The sequence below is a fragment of the Kwoniella europaea genome, chromosome 1, assembly GCF_036810445.1.
Source record: "Kwoniella europaea PYCC6329 chromosome 1, complete sequence".
Lineage (NCBI taxonomy): Eukaryota > Fungi > Basidiomycota > Tremellomycetes > Tremellales > Cryptococcaceae > Kwoniella > Kwoniella europaea.
Genome location: NC_089487.1, coordinates 1302123 through 1319483, shown reverse-complemented (window position 1 = coordinate 1319483; position 17361 = coordinate 1302123). Strand labels below are relative to the sequence as shown.

The 17361-nt window shown below is 44.0% G+C and overlaps 5 protein-coding genes across 5 annotated transcripts; 3 read left to right on the top strand and 2 right to left on the bottom strand.

Moving 5' to 3' along the window:
- Positions 1-2433: 2433 nt before the first annotated feature.
- On the bottom strand, positions 2434-3898 carry V865_000489 (uncharacterized protein; the record flags this gene model as incomplete). The annotated part of the gene is made up of 8 exons (XM_066224320.1): positions 2434-2481; positions 2703-2917; positions 2976-3063; positions 3136-3213; positions 3277-3289; positions 3348-3496; positions 3583-3683; positions 3751-3898. The coding sequence occupies 8 exons, from the start codon at positions 3896-3898 to the stop codon at positions 2434-2436; spliced, it is 840 nt and encodes a 279-aa protein (XP_066080417.1).
- Positions 3899-4310: 412 nt separating this feature from the next.
- On the top strand, positions 4311-7434 carry V865_000488 (uncharacterized protein; the record flags this gene model as incomplete). The annotated part of the gene is made up of 16 exons (XM_066224319.1): positions 4311-4409; positions 4530-4625; positions 4731-4931; positions 5020-5038; positions 5101-5126; positions 5195-5374; positions 5503-5873; positions 5941-6018; positions 6081-6096; positions 6151-6177; positions 6230-6531; positions 6635-6721; positions 6865-7103; positions 7168-7215; positions 7295-7314; positions 7378-7434. The coding sequence occupies 16 exons, from the start codon at positions 4311-4313 to the stop codon at positions 7432-7434; spliced, it is 1866 nt and encodes a 621-aa protein (XP_066080416.1).
- A 748-nt stretch (positions 7435-8182) lies between these two features.
- On the top strand, positions 8183-13000 carry V865_000487 (uncharacterized protein; the record flags this gene model as incomplete). Its single annotated transcript, XM_066224318.1, has 22 exons — positions 8183-8240; positions 8293-8425; positions 8561-8625; positions 8685-8746; positions 8818-8949; positions 9025-9137; positions 9204-9298; positions 9373-9587; positions 9654-9983; positions 10048-10517; positions 10605-10701; positions 10760-10830; positions 10886-11047; positions 11108-11209; positions 11272-11375; positions 11436-11554; positions 11612-11903; positions 11973-12087; positions 12160-12321; positions 12384-12450; positions 12536-12806; positions 12864-13000. The coding sequence occupies 22 exons, from the start codon at positions 8183-8185 to the stop codon at positions 12998-13000; spliced, it is 3372 nt and encodes a 1123-aa protein (XP_066080415.1).
- A 345-nt stretch (positions 13001-13345) lies between these two features.
- Positions 13346-14748, bottom strand: V865_000486 (uncharacterized protein; the record flags this gene model as incomplete). The annotated part of the gene is made up of 6 exons (XM_066224317.1): positions 13346-13534; positions 13634-13762; positions 13825-13896; positions 14017-14136; positions 14228-14330; positions 14405-14748. 6 exons carry the CDS (start codon positions 14746-14748, stop codon positions 13346-13348), a joined length of 957 nt encoding a protein of 318 aa, XP_066080414.1.
- Positions 14749-15029: 281 nt separating this feature from the next.
- Positions 15030-17076, top strand: V865_000485 (uncharacterized protein; the record flags this gene model as incomplete). The annotated part of the gene is made up of 7 exons (XM_066224316.1): positions 15030-15134; positions 15205-15375; positions 15449-16150; positions 16209-16263; positions 16367-16663; positions 16756-16838; positions 16909-17076. The coding sequence occupies 7 exons, from the start codon at positions 15030-15032 to the stop codon at positions 17074-17076; spliced, it is 1581 nt and encodes a 526-aa protein (XP_066080413.1).
- Between the last annotated feature and the right edge of the window lie 285 nt (positions 17077-17361).

Sequence of the window (17361 nt, the reverse complement as noted above, 5' to 3'; positions counted from 1 at the left end):
ATAATGGAGTGGATCGTCGGGGGGATAACAATATCGGAACATGTGTGTGGGCAATTGTTGTGGGTTGTGCTCCACAGGGGGCAGGGAGAGATGAGGTGGCGTATATGGGATAGCAGATGGTGAGTAGAAAGGAAGATGTGTGTGATGTATAAGGAATCACAAAACAAGAGAAAGGAAGTGATAAATTGCCAAGGGAACAGAACAGCGAACAGAGGATGATCAAGGAAGTTTAGGTGATTCTACTCACTCTTTGTCTCGTAATGGAGCGCCTATGTCCTCTGGTTGTTTGATCCTATCTCTACTTGTCAGATAGCCATTCCGTTCACCTGTACTTGTATTCTGGGTAGATATCCTTTCGAGAGCAAAGGTGTTTGGTGATGTGGGTAGACGTAAGATCAATATACGATGACTATCAACTCCAGTCCCAAAGTAAAGGGAGGTATGGAAAGGAGAGAGCGGTGAATGAGTGGTAATTGGTGTTAGATCGACCGATAACCAGCTAAGCTAATGTCCTACAAATGAGGGGAGCAGAATCCGATTAGCCTTCTTCACTTCTGATGATGCTTCCATCTTCTGTGCGATACACTTCTATGGTATGGTATGACCTATGAGTTCATTCATAGAAAAGGCAAGGGTGAGAAGTGAGAGCAGGCTAAGAAAGACACATTTTGAGACATGGGACAGTCACAATAGTGAAATGACCAATGAGATAGAACGTCATGTCATCTCACTGAGACAACTGTATTTCAGGCTCGAATGATATCAAAATATGATGAAGGGACAAGATTTATTTTATGACTGAAGGCTGAAAGATTCCAGTTGGATGGTCAACTCACCTACAGCGTAGTCTGACCACAGCACGTTCTTCGATGTCTTGCGTCCGTCCAACAAACGAATAACCAACTTTTCTGATCTTTTTGTTTTCTTCCCAAATATCTGTATCTTTCTATCTTTCTATCTTCTATCCTCCTACGATATCCCAACCTATCTTTGCCAAGCCTTGACCGATTGCGATGAATCGCAGATCGGATGAGGATGATGGGAATAAGACCAAGGGATGTCGTAAATGTCGAATGACAACCATTCACCGTCGGTCGATAAAAGTGGAGGTGAAGCGTGAAAAAGGCTGTACAAGGTTTTACTCTGTTGCTCGGGTAGATTATTTATTTATCGGTAGTGCGTGGTTTTTGGCGTGTTGGGTAATGTGACCAGTCGATGTTGGTAATCTTATCGATGATGAATGAAGTGAGGTGAGAAGGAAAATCAAATGAACGACTAAGGTGTGAAAGGTTGACAGGGATAGGTAATCAGGTCTAAATGACCCAGCCTAAAAACCGAATGACCGATCGATTGTATTGTATTGTGATATGGGTATGAATCGATAGTATTGTTAGAGGTAGACGTTCGTGTTGAGGAATGCACAAGAAACGAATTTATGACGATACTAAACAAAGACTTGATGAGTTTGAAGGGGGTTGACGGAGGGACGAGGACAAAGTTTTTGTTTTGAAAGGGATATAAAAGTGACAGGGATGGGAAGGAACGTTTCGGTTGTTGATGGTGATGATGCTGCAATGTGATCAAAGCGTTCTTGGCGATACACTTCACACACAGAAGGTCGGAGTACAGTATGATATGATACTCGTTGATGAGTGATACAGGCTGATGCATGCAATGATTCGTATCATCGTATCTCTTCTTCAGATTTTCTCTCAGACAGCCCAAAATACTTTGAGAATACGGCAACTATGCTATGTATTTGTGTGTGCCTGAAAACAGGAGGTGTCGTAATTCTCGGAATACGGGAACGCTAAATGATACACAGACGACCGTAATGACGTCTTCCATTTCCTATTTACCTCTTCTGATGTGCTTGTCAGTCCAAACATGTGATTACGGCAATATCCTCATGGGTTTCCTGAATACCCTTGGATAACTTGGTCTGTCTTTTTTCACTGGAATGGAATACCACAAGCAGAAGATAACATATCAGGTAGGTATGACAGGGGGGAAGATCAGCATGCCGAAATGGTCATACTATACCCACAGGTTTTAAAGCGATAAGTGGCCCCCCGACGCCCAACGCCAAGTTAACGAGGTCATACCATACCATACCATTCCATACAGCAGATTCCGGAGTAAACCTCTCCGATCATCTTGAACCCCCTCGGGCCTGAAACTACAATGTAAACTTGATCGAAAGAGGAATCTACCAAGCAAGGAGATAAATTTCGTGATGAAGCGAAAATGCTTATTGTGTTTGATTAACTAACTACAACGAATGACGTCTTGGTTTTGAGTGCTTTCTTCTTTCCGCAGTTGATGCTTTTTGATGAACATGCAGTTGATGCAAAAAATGTTGAATGGTTATGATGTTACATGATATGCTCAAGCAAACATTGATAAGGAACTGGGGTTCTTCTAATTTTCCAACTAATGAGAATAATCGTACTTCTCATAAAAGGTGATACGGTCTTTTGTCTGTGATGTCATGTCAATCAAGTCAGCTTTTATCATCCATTTCATCGGTGGTGAACGCATCGAACACGTCGAGAACGTTCCTCGAGGAACAAAAGACTACCATCTTCAACACCTCGAGTCCAGAACCCTAGGTACTTGTCTGGACACCTCGTCGTTCTTAGTGTATATTCGAATCTTGCGCCGTGGTGTACAGTGCAATGCACTCAGTCGTAGACACTCACATCAGTCTTTGGACCTCTCACCCTCCCCTTTTCCTTCTCCTTGACTCTCCTCAGATCTCTATCTTCCCTCAACCAGCCTAGAGCGAGGGTGAACAAGTCCAATTCCGGTACGTTCGCAGGAGGCCATGATACGATTCCCCGAGGTGTCGAACCAAGTTGCATGTGGCAGATCTTGGTGGGGAAATTACAGAGTCCATCAAATATGTGTGTTGCGTCTGGGCAAGAGTGATCAGTGTTGATGTTCACGGTTGGGAACACCAGTCGGATACTCACAGACAATGGTGGCTCCTCTGATCTCGGATTCGGATACCAAGAAATCTATAAGATCCGCTCGAACCAATACGTCCAGATCGACTGTAACCTAAATAGGGAATAAAGACAACAATTGCGATTTTATCATTATATTCCTCAGAAAAAGCTCAGCATAACACACCTCATCTAGGAGCAAAACATCCCACTCTCCCATCAATCCCATACAGAGCTGAACTCGTCTTCTCTCACCATCTGAGATCTATCTCAGATTTCACCAATCAGTCATATATAGATTGACGTAAGAAAGATGAACATGACTGACCTGATGCATATGCCTACCAGTCAAGTAAATTTAGAGCTTATCCCGAGGTCTCAGATAAGAACACAACGTACCAATCCAAATCAACATCCAAGATCTGTAACAATCTATCTCTCTTTTCTTTATGTCTATAACCACCTACACTATCTAGGAAATGAGATACGACGATATCCGATCGGACCACTGGGTTGGTAGACCATTCCGTTCCTAGATAAACCACGCCCTGTACACGATAGACTCTTAGCACATCCCAGCTTATTCTCTTATGTCGTCTCAGATAGGACGCGGAGAAGAGGATCGAAAACTTACTCCAGGTGGATTCATGAATACATCTTGACCTAGAATCTTACAACTTCTAGTTTTAGTCAATCTTTTACCAGCTAGAATACGAAGTAAAGTTGATTTTCCAGCTAAAAATTATCCCTCTTAGTATATAAACTCAGATATTGACCTGTGGTGAGAGTCATCATCACTTACCCCCATTAGCACCCAATAACAAACATCTATCACCCTTCTTCAAATCCAGATTAACATCCTTTAAGACGGGTTCATCACCTTCTACCCATGAGTAGGTGAGGTTCTGACAATCCAGTGCGAGGATTTCGTCGGTGTTGGTCACTGTCATACTGGCTTGGTATAGCACTTATTTCCAAAGAAATGTCTGCACAATGAACATGTGCTATATGTAATCTCTCGATACTTGGGCAGTCTCGTACGGTATGCTACTTTATTCTATATGAAGAGTATCATTCCTCGACATGATCCGATCTCCTCAGCGGGGATCGCCGATCTGATCACCTGGGTTCCATCGGAAAATATTCAGTTCACGTGTCGGTGTGTCTTGGTTCACTTGGGATCCCTTTCACGTCCAGGTCTAAGATTGAATGCGTACTGCGGGGTTGGACAGGTCAACGCTTCAGCTGAAAACTACCACTACCGTATACATAGCACAGCACAACATACTGCAAATCGCATATCGCAACAGAGCAATTCTCAACCGAGTGCTCGGTGTATTGCTAGTGACTTGCTTGCTCAAGATGGCTGAGATACGTCAGAGACAAGCTCCAGGCGACAGGGAACAGGTCAAAGTGCCGTTGCCCTCGGATCAAAAAGGTAAACGATTAGACAAGAAGGAGGTATGTCCCACTCCTGTCGGCTATATGTAGTTCTGCCAGACATCGACAAAAGTCATATCATCAGCTATCTTGAGCACTCTGCTAGAGCACGTCGAAGCTGATGCAGATCACTTTGTCTAGATCGATAAGAAGGTTGAGCAGATCCAGACATTGAATGTTGTAAGGTTGATACTTTCCTTAGCTGGGCTGGGAGCAGTAGTATGGTTCGGATACAAGGTCAGTTACCCTCATTACCCTTCATCATCCAGCTTTCCGCGTGTATCATTCTCGTTCAAGTCGAGTTTACTAATATCAAGACATCACTTGCTATCTCCCATATAGACATTATATCCAATTCTCTTTACACCTTCAACAATAACTGAGGGAGAGAATCTAGCAACGAAGATATCCTCAACATCAACGTCCAAATTCGGTAAGAAGAATCAACAATCTTTGATATCTTCTGAGATACCTAGTCCGGTGGGTGGTATAAAGCTCGAAGCGGATGTGGAGAAAAGACAAGCGGTGAAAGATGCTTTTATTGTACGTTCATATCTACGTCTATATCCAAATATCCAACATTAATCCTCTGATATGGGGTCGGGCTGATTAATGATGATTCGCTTTTTAGTGGAGTTGGAATGCGTATGGTGAGTTTCAGCTACTTTAGTCAGATGTGTAAGTAGCTGATAGGTCACCTCGATGGATATAGAGAAATACGCATGGGGTTCAGATGAAGTGAGTCTACCCTATATACCGCATAAAACAGATGAGAGCGCCCTTGCTGATTTTTATCCTCATCATAGTTCTCTCCCCTCTCGCAATCCGGTTCCAACTTGACTTCGGCGGGTGGTATAGGATATACCATCGTAGATTCTCTCGATGCATTGTTAGTACTCGACTTGATACCCGAATACGAAAGGGCTAGGGATTGGTGCAAAAACGAACTGAGTTTTGAGAAAGATGCAGTGTTTAACACTTTCGAGGTGAGCTTCTCTGTACCGCTTGAATCATCTATACTTACTATCATAGCTGATTCCATGTGCTAACTTTGCTCACTGTGCTCCCTCTATTTTGTTGACTCTTTCACGCATCGCCATATCGTCATATGAAGACGACAATCCGTATTCTCGGTGGACTTCTCTCAGCCCACTATCTCACCTCAGTACATACCAACCCCTCAATCCAGCAAGATGCCCCGATATTCCTTGATCTAGCTGTAGATCTCGGGGAGAGACTCCTAGGTGCATTCTCAAGTCCCTCGGGTCTACCTTGGTCAGGAATCAATTTAGCTACTCGCGACGGAATTCCAGATAGGGATAATCAAGGTGTAGCTTCACTAGCTGAAGCTGCGAGTCTTCAATTGGAATTAAAATACCTTAGTCATCTCACTGGAGATTACGTGTATTGGAAAAAGGCTGAAAGGGTATCGGAGATCATCAGAGGAGAGGCGGTACACGATGGTATTGCACCGATTTTCATCAGGTAACTCCAAGTTCATGAGTGTTAGTGTAATTATAAGACTGATTGCTGACATGATGACCTGATGTAGTCCTATGAACGGTCAGTTTGTCGCTTCGGAGATCAGACTTGGGTCAAGAGGTGATTCATACTACGAATATCTTCTGAAGTGAGTTGTTTTTTACTCGTAAAAGCTTGATGGCATTGCTGACATCTATTCCACTTGCTCAGACAATGGCTTCAGACTGTAAGTCAGCTGAGCCACACCTGTCTGACTTCGTAGCTGACACATATACTTTAGGATCGTGAAGAACCGGTCTATCGAGATGTAAGCTTTCCCTTTATTGATTATCTCAAGATAAACTAACCTTGTAGCATAGATGTACGACGAAGCCATGGGAGGTATCAAGAAACACCTGATCGGACAAACCAAGAAATCCGGATTGATCTTTACTCAAGAGTTACATCCTGCCAGACACCCAAGAGATCAAACTCAAACTTGGCAGGTCGTACCCAAACAGGACCATCTGGTGTGTTTCCTCGGTGGATCTTTCATCTTGGGTATAACCGAAGGTGGTAAACGATCGATTGATTGGAAAGATCTGGATCAAGTTCAACAAGAAGATTTCGTGGTTGGGAAAGGGATTATTGAAAGTTGTATGAAAACTCATGAGACTGCTACGTACGTGACCTCCCCTCTTCACTTATCTCATTAATCATTGCAACCATCTACAGTGAGCAAAGGGTAGCATTGCTGAACGTTTTCTTTACGTTCCGGCTTGTAGTGGCTTAGCACCGGAAATTGCGATGTTCGTACAATGGAGTGATGAACAGCGGGCTGCTGATGAGGATTGGTATATAAAGCCCAACCTGTGAGTAAAGCTTCACCTGCAATGTCACCCAAAAACCCGTAAAGAAAATACCTCCATATGAGTGTTGTCCCTCTAAGCGATCTTCTCAAACCCCACTCTACCCCACTTGCCCCACTCGTACTGACCCCCTTCAACCCACGAAGCAACGGAGTCCTGATCGACGGGCGAAACATCCTTCGACCCGAGACTGTCGAGTCCCACTTCCTAGCGTACAGATCAACAGGCGACGAACAGTATAGAGAATGGGGTTGGGAGGTGTTCCAAGCATTTGAGAAGTGGTGTAAAGTCCCTTCAGGTGGTTATGCGGGTATAGAAGATGTTCAGACTGTGCCGCCTAGACAGTTGGACAGGATGGAAACTTTCTGGTTGGCCGAGACACTCAGTAAGTCTTGACTGCTACTCATCCTCCACTGGAGAGGATCTGAAAACTGATCCGAAAGCTGTAGAGTATCTGTATTTGTTGTTTGATGATTCCAATCATATCCCACTCGATAGTGAGTTATCAATCTCAGAGCTGCAGTAGTTGCAAGCCGTGTCTTGTATCGGAGCTGATGTGGTTGCTATCTACCATAGAGCACATCTTCAATACAGAGGTGAGCCTGGTTTTCTGCTACAGGACTGACACCACTGACATGTGATTCATTTATCCGTCATAGGCACACATCTTACCAGTCTTCAAACCAGAGTACATATCTCCTTTTGCTACTTCATAAAAAAGTGAACTACGTCGTTGAAAGCGATGTCATATCTATACTCAAGCATAAGTACGGATCTGATTTCCCACGCACACAAACATACATACATGCATACACATATCCATCATTAAAGCAAGAATTACATGAGCATCCGTACATGCAACAGTGTGAGCTTTGATCGGTGTTGAATAGATTCCGCCGGGTAATAACATATCTGATCGCCCTGAGATGATGAACCTGTGCGGTTATGAGAAATATGAAATCCTTCTCACGACAGTAAATGAGCCAACGACGATGATGTGCGTGTATTGCCATGAGGCATCTTTTACTGAGATGGGCCCATCTCATTTCCCCACTGCAACCATGTCCCTCCTCAGGTATCAGGTATACAGTCTGCCACTGACATCATGCCAGGTGAACGAAAAGATGCTGAATGCAGGAATAACACTACTGCTGAGCCCTGAGAGTGGTCCTGCCCCGGGTAATACCTCAATACGTAATGCATCAATGCATCAATGCATCACCATGAGCCTGGAACTGAAACTGATCAATGCATGCCACCACCATACACTCTGTAGATATTTCAATTCAGTCGACTATCTCATACAGCTAGCTAGCTTCCTTTCTTTAACCCTCCGCTACCTCTCTCTTTTCTTTGTCTGATCGATCCTCATCTCATCGATCGGTATATACCCTCTACTAAGGCGTCTTTGTATATCTTTACCTATCTCTAATATACCTCTGGATAGGAAGACAAAAGGACACAATGGCATCCTCAGCAAAGAAATTACAATCCAAGATATTTGGACAAGCTGCCGGAGGGGGTGAGCACGATACTCTTTTCAAATTGTCCATGCGCTGATTCGCAGTGTAAAGGCGACCAATCACCTTCTGCTGATTCTCCTGGTGGATCAGGAACAGCTACTCCCACGTCAGGTGAACAGCTCAAGATCAATATCCCTACTCCTCCTTCTCATGGTCAACCTGGTGAGAAGAGGGAGAAGGAAAAGTGAGTAAACCCTACCTCATGTTTTTCTGGCGTTTGCCGCTGTGACCTTTGTAGTGTGGTGTCACGAGGTAGAAAGAACGGTAGTTGAGCACAAGACGCTGATGGATTGAGCTGACTTTAAATGCACAACCGTAGTCTACCAAAAAGACCTTCTTTGACTACTCACGAAACTCCTGTAGCTCCTGAACTTGCTGGATCTCGTGAGTGATCAGCTGTCGATAGAAGAAGGGAATACTCAGAAGCTGATTCAGTGTGATAGCCCATCCAAGAGATGGTGGTAGCGATACTGATACTCCAGGTACGATCGGGCAAGAGCAAAAGGTAGATATCTCCCTTCACCACACAGATCCCTACTACAGTTCAGAGCTGATTCCAGCACTTATGATATTTAGTCGTTAAGAGAAAGATTACAAAGATCACTTGGACCCAGATACCGATCAGTGGAGGAATACAGACTCGACCAATCCGATAGATATGAAGTTCACTGGAAGAGATGGGGTCCATACGTATCTGAAAGACAATGGGTATGTTCTCTTTTTCTTCTTCAACGTCAACGTCAACAAATTCCGGTGAGCTGAGTATACCCGTGATATAATCAGGGTACTGTGAGAGAAGATTATTCTGCCAATGGAGATGCATGGAACTCTTTCCCATTTGAAATGGCCAAAAGTAGAGCTTATAGATGGGGTGAAGATGGTATGGCTGGTATTTCGTGAGTCTCGTCATAGCTTCATCGAGTCCGAACACAACTTGACAAATGGTTTATCAATTCGGATAGAGATAACCACCAGAGAATATGTTTCACCCTCGCTTTATGGAACGGTAAAGATCCTATTCTCAAAGAACGACTGTATGGTCTGAACGGTAATCAAGGTATGTATTGAAATCACTTTCTTGGAATCACTGCCCAGGGCCTAGCTGACATTTCGTCATGATTTGGTCAAAAGGAAACCACGGGGAGGATGTCAAAGAAATGTACTACTACCTCGATTCCACCCCTACCCACTCATACATGAAATACCTGTACAAATATCCTCAAGCGGAGTTCCCCTATGAGCAACTCAAAGAAGAAAGCAGGAACAGAAGTAGGGAAGTCAACGAGTTTGAACTGATGGATACAGATGTGTTTGACGAAGATAAATATTGGGATGTCTTCGTCGAGGTAAGCTCATCAACTTGGTGCAACTATTAGAGTTCAGCTTACAATCTGTGTCTTTGGATATAACAGTATGCGAAAGATGAAGAATTCGCCGATGCTTTGTCGATCCGAATTACAGCATACAATCGTGGACCGGACCCAGCAGATTTACACATCTTGCCTCAGCTCTTCTTTAGGAATACTTGGTCGTGGCCCAAGGAATTACCCAAGAACATGCCCAACGTAAGGCAAGAAGCTGAAGGTGTCATTTACGCCTCGGAAGAATCACTGGGTAATACCAGACTTTACTGTACACCTTCCCCTGCACCTGCTGCTCCTGCTAAAGGCGGCGTGGTCTTGGTCGATGGACCAAGTATCGTACCTGAGCTGCTCTTTACTGAGAATGAGACCAACTTCGAGGTGAGCTTTCTTACTCGTCGCGATTAACCGAGCGGAATATAAGCTCATGGAATATCGATCATAGCGCTTGTACAACGGTAAAAACCGAACACCTTACGTTAAAGATGCTTTCCACGATCACATCATCCCATCTCACCGACCTGCTGAACCCGAAACCAACGGAGAGAAAGAGGCATCCACCAGCGAAGCCGACGGGACCGACGGTGAGGCGGAACACATTATCGAACCTCCTCCTCGACCTACATCAGCACACGGCGGTCGACAATTCGTCAATCCCGAGAAAACAGGTACGAAAGCTGGTGCGCACTACGAGTTCAAGGATGTGCCTGGTAAAGGTGGTTGTGTAGTTGTCAGATTGAAGATGACGCCTTATTCACCTGATGAAGATCCATCGATCTTGGATGAGGAGCTGTTCGACGACAACATCGAAGAAAGAAGGATCGACGCGGATGAATTCTACGGTGCTATTTCGAGAGGATCTATAAGTGAAGACTTGAGGAATATCATGAGACAAGCTTTGAGTGGTATGCTTTGGTACGTCCTATGTACTCAGTTGAGAATACCTGAAAGTAGCTTGATAAAAATATAAATCACGACTGAGTTTACATGGACGTGATATAGGACTAAACAATATTATCAATATATCCAAAAAGAATGGATGGATGGTGATCCAGGTCAACCACCTCCTCCACCGGAGAGAAAATGGGTCAGAAATAGAGTGAGTCAGCTTTCTCTTCGAGTCTCGTGCTCAACAGCTGATCGTCACTTGCGAATAGGAATGGAAACATATGTATATCAATGATGTGCTCTCTATGCCGGACAAGTGGGAATATCCATGGTTCGCTACGTAAGTAAATCCACATTTTACCTCTAGGTTCCTCTGACTGACCTCCTGTACTCAGCTGGGATACCGCTTTCCACTGTATCCCTCTTGCCATGGTCGATCCTTCTTTCGCCAAAAAGCAGCTCGACTTGATGACTCGAGAATGGTACATGAAGCCTGATGGTGCTTTACCTGCCTACGAATGGAATTTCAGTGATGTCAACCCTCCTGTACACGCTTGGTAAGCTGTCTGCTTCCAGTCAATACGGAGGTTTCGTTTTGCTAACATCAATGAGCACAGGTCTACATTCCGAGTATTCAAGATTGAACGAAAGATGTTTGGCAGAGAGGATCTAGATTTCCTGGAGAGGGTATTCCAGAAGTTACTGTTGAACTTCACTTGGTATGTCAACTACCTTGCCCCAGAAGTCCGTTCTTCATCAGCTGACTTTCCACATTACATAGGTGGGTTAACCGAAAAGACGCAGACGGAAACAACGTCTTCGAAGGTGGTTTCTTAGGTTTGGATAATATCGGTCCATTCAACCGATCTGAACCATTACCTACTGGTGAGCTAACGCGTACAGAGGTAGAGTTCCTTCAGCAGCTGACGATATTCGTGACTGTAGGTGGAACTCTCCGACAAGCTGATGGTACAGCATGGATGGCATTCTTCTGTTTGAACATGTTATCAATCGCCTTGGAATTGGCCAAACATAATCCAACTTACGAGGATATTGCTTCCAAGGTATGTCAGCTCACCACCCATCTGAGCTCGCAGTCAGGAAGCTGACATTTCCTTTAGTTCTTCGAGCATTTCCTGTTCATCTCCGATGCGATGACGTTTGTCGGTTCCAACGACGAACAACTTTCTCTGTGGAACGAAGAAGATGGTTTCTACTATGATGCTATTCAATGGGGATATGGACACTCTCAACAATTACCTGTCCGATCCATGGTTGGTTTGATGCCTCTGTATGCCACTTTGGTTTTGGAACCTCAAGTCATCAAGCGATTCCCTGGTTTCAAGAAGAGGATGGACTGGTTCATTGAGAATAGACCTGATATCTCTACTAGAAATATCGCTAATATCAGAGGTGAGTGGTGTCGCAGCTGTTCATTCCTAGCTTATGGTATAGCTGATCATTCACGTATGGTGTGAACAGAGAGGGGACGAGGTGATAGACGATTACTTGCCATTGCATCTAAAGAAAGACTCGTTCGAATCTTGGAGAAGATGTTGGATGAGAAAGAATTCTTATCTGAATATGGTGTACGATCGTGAGTCTGTCGTCATCACGTGCGATGCTGTCTTGAGGATGTGCAGATCGCTAATATCGTATGATCCTGCAGTATGTCCCTTTACCACCACGAACATCCATTCTCCATGAATGTCAACGGAGAAGACTTTGGTGTAGGGTACTGGCCGGGTGATTCTCGATCAGGAATGTTCGGTGGTAATTCCAATTGGAGAGGTCCAATTTGGTTCGCTGTCAACTTCCTACTTATCGAGAGGTGAGTTGCGCCAACGAAAGTGTCCTTCTATCGCCAACTAACGAACTCTTTTTCATGTTTAGTTTACAACGATTCCACCAATATTATGGTGATACCCTGACAGTAGAATGTCCAACAGGAAGTGGAGATGTGAGTTTGTGTTTTGTTTCTTCGGGTATAGCTATGATGTGGAAGGTGAGGACGATATAGCTAATACCTCTTTTCTGGGTTTTAGTACATGTCATTAGCAGGATGTGCCGAAGAGATCCAACATCGACTTATTCACATATTCTCAAGGGACGAATCTGGACGAAGAGCCGTTAACGGTGGTAATCCGAAATTAAACCGTGATCCGAATTTCAGAGATTACGTTCATTTCTATGAATTCTTCCATGGTAATGATGGTAGAGGTTTAGGTGCATCACACCAAACTGGTTGGACAGGTTTGGTAGCCTGGAGTATCATGCAGACTGGAGAATACTGTAGATTACCCAAGACACCTAGAAGTGAGTTATACCTTGCGCTCGAATAAAACTTCATACTGATTTTCTAACACATCACAGCCCCAAGATCGGTCGCCAAACATTACTTTGACGAGCATCTCAATACACCTTCAGAGTACAATGCCGAAGATGGTTCATTGTACTCTGCTTACTCTGTTCATTCAGATTTCGATAATCCCGAACCTGATGATCTGTAAGCGCCATTTGGCGAACAAAGGATTCGCTTGTGGTTGCGTTTCTATCCTTTTGCTATCATCCTATATCCCATTCATTTCTTATTCCTTGCATTATTCTTGACTAGCTTTGACATACGATACTACCCACATAAATATAAAAACATTTTCCATGAATATACTTTGCATTTTCTATTCAATTGTTCTGGTTTCAGTATAAGTTGTGTTTGGTATATAGAAGATTTCGAAAATGCACGCTGTCTGTGTGATCGTAAAAAGCATGGAAGTACGTGCGTGCGGAATCGTCCTGATCTATTGACTAAGACAGCATAACTTTTAAAGGCATACATCACCTGTCTATACAATCTATTATTCCTTCGGCTGTTCGACTTCCGATCCACCTTTGATCCTACCTAACAATACTGCCGTAGCTCTTCTTAGCGCCTGAGCTTCTTCGGGACTAGCTGTCCCACAACCTCCCCAGCGGACTTTTAGATTCTGATCAATAAGGTATACATATCCTAAAAGCTTGTTATCGATTCCTAAAGGATTTGTAATCTATAAAATCCGTATCTCAATCAGTAAGAGATCAATCTTGAGAGATACCTATTTGTTGGGTGGGTTGAATCAAAGGTGAGAGGGGTGAACTCGACTCACATCCATAGGTGACCATTCACCACTTGATATCAGATAATTACCCCATCTATCTTCTGCTATTGTTCGTTTCAAGGATGAGATGAAGAATGATACGAGAAAGGATTTCAATTTGTTTTCTTGGTGGTTTATCTACACCACAAAGAAACACAATCAACATTCGTTGTTTACATTTAAAGAAACGATTGCCTCACCTGGACAAAGTTGAATTCTGGATGTCCAGCAAAATCTTCCAATACAGGCTGAGTGAACGATTGTTCGTGTTCCTGCGATTATTCAGATAGCAACGCCATTAGCTCTTTCCTCTAATTATTCATTCACTATTTATTACTCGGTGATCGTATGATTGAAATGGATGATCGTATAGGAGCAGAGGTCAGACTCACTTCTGATAATCTCGTAGCTATAACAGAGACCAACGTGATTTTACCTCGAAGGAGATCTGTCGTATGTGCTTCTTGACCTAACAATGATTTTCCCGATATATCTGGGAAATAAAGTGCTTTCTACAGGTTTCGGTTCCACTTTATCAGATCATCTACACTATAGATAGAAGATTCGCTCCTTTGGAATGATATAGTGAACAGCATCACTCACATCCTCTCTGATCAAAACGTTCGGTGCTATCCATAACTTTCCCCCACCGACGCCCTTGGCTCGATTGTAATCATGGAAATAACCTTGAGTAGCTTCTTTCACTCTAAACACATGCACGTCTGTTATTTCAGCTGATACATACTCTTGATATCGTTGGGCCAGCCCGTGTCCACTTACAAAGCCTTCCTCTTCGCTTTATGTCTATCATCATCCAACAACTCTTGCTTCCTCTGCGACCACGTCTTGTTCGCTGAACTGGGGGGTGTCGTTATCCCCAATGGTCGAGGAAGCGGTGGAATAGGTTGAGGTCCCGATTTAGCTTTGCCCTTCGGATCGTTCGTAGTTGAGGTAGAGGCAGGAGAGGAGGGTTTCGGTATAGGCGTAGCGGTATTTGAGCTTGAAGGTCCAGCTTGTCCAGCTTTGGGAGTGAACAGAGCTGATTTTGAGGTGGATGAGGAAGAGGTATATCGGAGTCCCGCCAAGGGGGTCGAGATAGCTCGTAATGGGAGCCTAGGCGGCATAGTTTGGGTTTTTTCTTGTGCTTCTATGAGATGGTATGGATCTTGGACAACGTCACTGAACAAAGTCAAGGTGATCTTTGGTCTCTTGATCCCAACTCTCAACTTTTCGGTGTTTTCGGCAGGTCCCAACGAGGATTTCGGTGATCGCCGCCTTTTGCCGCTTGGACGTTTCGAGTGAACGAGATCCAAAGGTCAAAAGATGAAATCAATGAATGAATAAATGAACAACGTCGGCAAAGTGCATTCCACTTGTTTTACAACAACCAAACAGGCAGAGCAAGATGATCCGAATACCTCGACCTTCCTTGTCACTTGTACCAAGGCTGAAAGCCGTTCAGCCGTCCAGCTCGATACTACGGAAAGGATATGCCTCTTCGTCTTCACACGTAAGCTTTTTGTCGCTTTTCCCTTTTGTGGAGAGGTCCAATCTGCTGACCTAGTGCACCTATCCCGTAGACCCTCTCTCCAGCATCCGTCGTCACTACACTACCCAATAAAGTCCGAGTGGCAACTGAAGCCCTTCCCGGACACTTCCACGCAGTGGGCGTCTACGTAGATGCCGGTAGTCGGTTTGAGAGTCAGAGGACAAGTGGGATATCCCATCTGTTAGATAGGTTGGCTTTCAAGGTGAGCTCATTCATCTTGGTAACTTAGAAAAGCAGACGGACAGCCTCATAGCTTACTTGCTATCTCGCTACAGAGTACAGACAAACATTCCGATGAAGAGATGACCCGCTTGATCGATTCCTTGGGATCTCAAGTAACATGTTCTTCCTCAAGAGAAACAATCATGTATCAATCTACAGTATTTCCCGAATCCTTACCTCTAGCTCTCGAATTGATCTCATCGACTATTAGACATCCATTATTATTACCTGAAGAAATACTGGCTCAGAAGGAAGCTGCCTCTTATGAGATAAGGGAAATATGGAATAAACCAGAATTAATCTTACCTGAGATATTCCATACGGTCGCTTTCCAAAATAACACATTGGGTATGCCATTACTATGTCCTGAAAGTCAATTACCGAAATTGGGGGAACAGGAAGTAAGAGGATTTATGAGTGATTGGTATAGACCCGAGAGAATCGTCGTAGCTGGTATTGGAATGCCTCATGATCAATTGGTAGAATTGTCACAAAAATTCTTTGGCGACATACAACCTTCTACCTCCACCTCTTCCTCTTCGACATTACATACTCCTGCACAACAACTACAAACACCGGTAGGAAGTAAATCGTTTGCGACCGTATCGAATGTAGCTGCACCATCAGATTACGACGAACTGGTCAATGCCAAAGCGGTATATACTGGCGGCGAATATTACGTAGAGAACCCAGAGGATAAGTTAGTACATATACATATTGGTTTTGAAGGACTGGGTATACATGATCCTGATATTGTGAGTTTCTCCAAAAGTAATTCTTCTGGGATCGTCAGTAGCTGACAAGTCGATTCAGTACGCTTTGGCTACGTTGCAGACGTTACTAGGCGGTGGTGGTAGTTTCTCAGCTGGTGAGTAGCATATATATCTATATTGTTCTTCCACAAGTATCTCTGTACATGTGATCAGTCTGTGGAATACATGTTGAGCTAATATCACATTTCCCGAACCCAGGTGGTCCAGGAAAAGGGATGTACACCCGACTATACACCAAAGTCCTCAACCAGCATTACTCTGTCGATTACTGTGCAGGCTTCCACCACTGTTACGCCGATTCCGGCTTGTTCGGTATAGCAGCCTCGGTCTATCCGGAATTTGCACCTAGGATAGTGGATGTGATCGGTGGCCAGTTACATTCCCTGACTGGTCAGATGTTCGGAGGAATTGAACAGAAGGAATTCTTGAGGGCGAAGAATATGTTGAAATCTACGTTGGTCATGGCTTTGGAGAGTAAATTGACTGCTGTAGAGGGTGAGTACGGGATCTGGATTCAAGAACTGAATTATAGACAGCAGTAAGCGAATAAAGCTGATCATATTGAATTGCATACTTGCATACTGTAGATCTAGGTAGACAAGTTCAGATTCACGGACACAAAGTGCCTGTAGAGGAGATGTGTGCGAAGATTGATGAGTTGACATTGGAGGTGGGTCTGGATCCCGTTCTCCTGACCTGCTTACACGGATCTACGCTGACGGTGCTTTGTGTCATTTTAGGACCTTTGGAGGACGGCCAACAGGGTACTCAGACCTGCATCTTCATCATCAAGGTTGAATTACGGATTGGGTTCTGGAAAAGCGACGATAGTAGCTCAGGGACCTAATTTGAGAGCTTTGGGAGATGTCCAGAGGACGTTGAAGGATAGATGGGGGTTGGGATTGTAAGGTTGGACAGTGGGTAGTGGTGGCATCGGGACAATCCAAAGGGATTGTAGTGATTCCATTTGCAGGATGATCAAATATCATCCATACATGACATGTCTTGAGTGACAGATTAGCATGTCACGGATCATTGTATCACAGATATATATATCATATAAATACATACATATTGCATCTACACTTAATGCACTTTTCACCATGACTCTGTCTCCCAATGATGTCATTTTGGCATAAGTCGATCGTGAGGGTGGAGGTAGTCCATCTTAAATTCAGAGTACGATCTCGAGC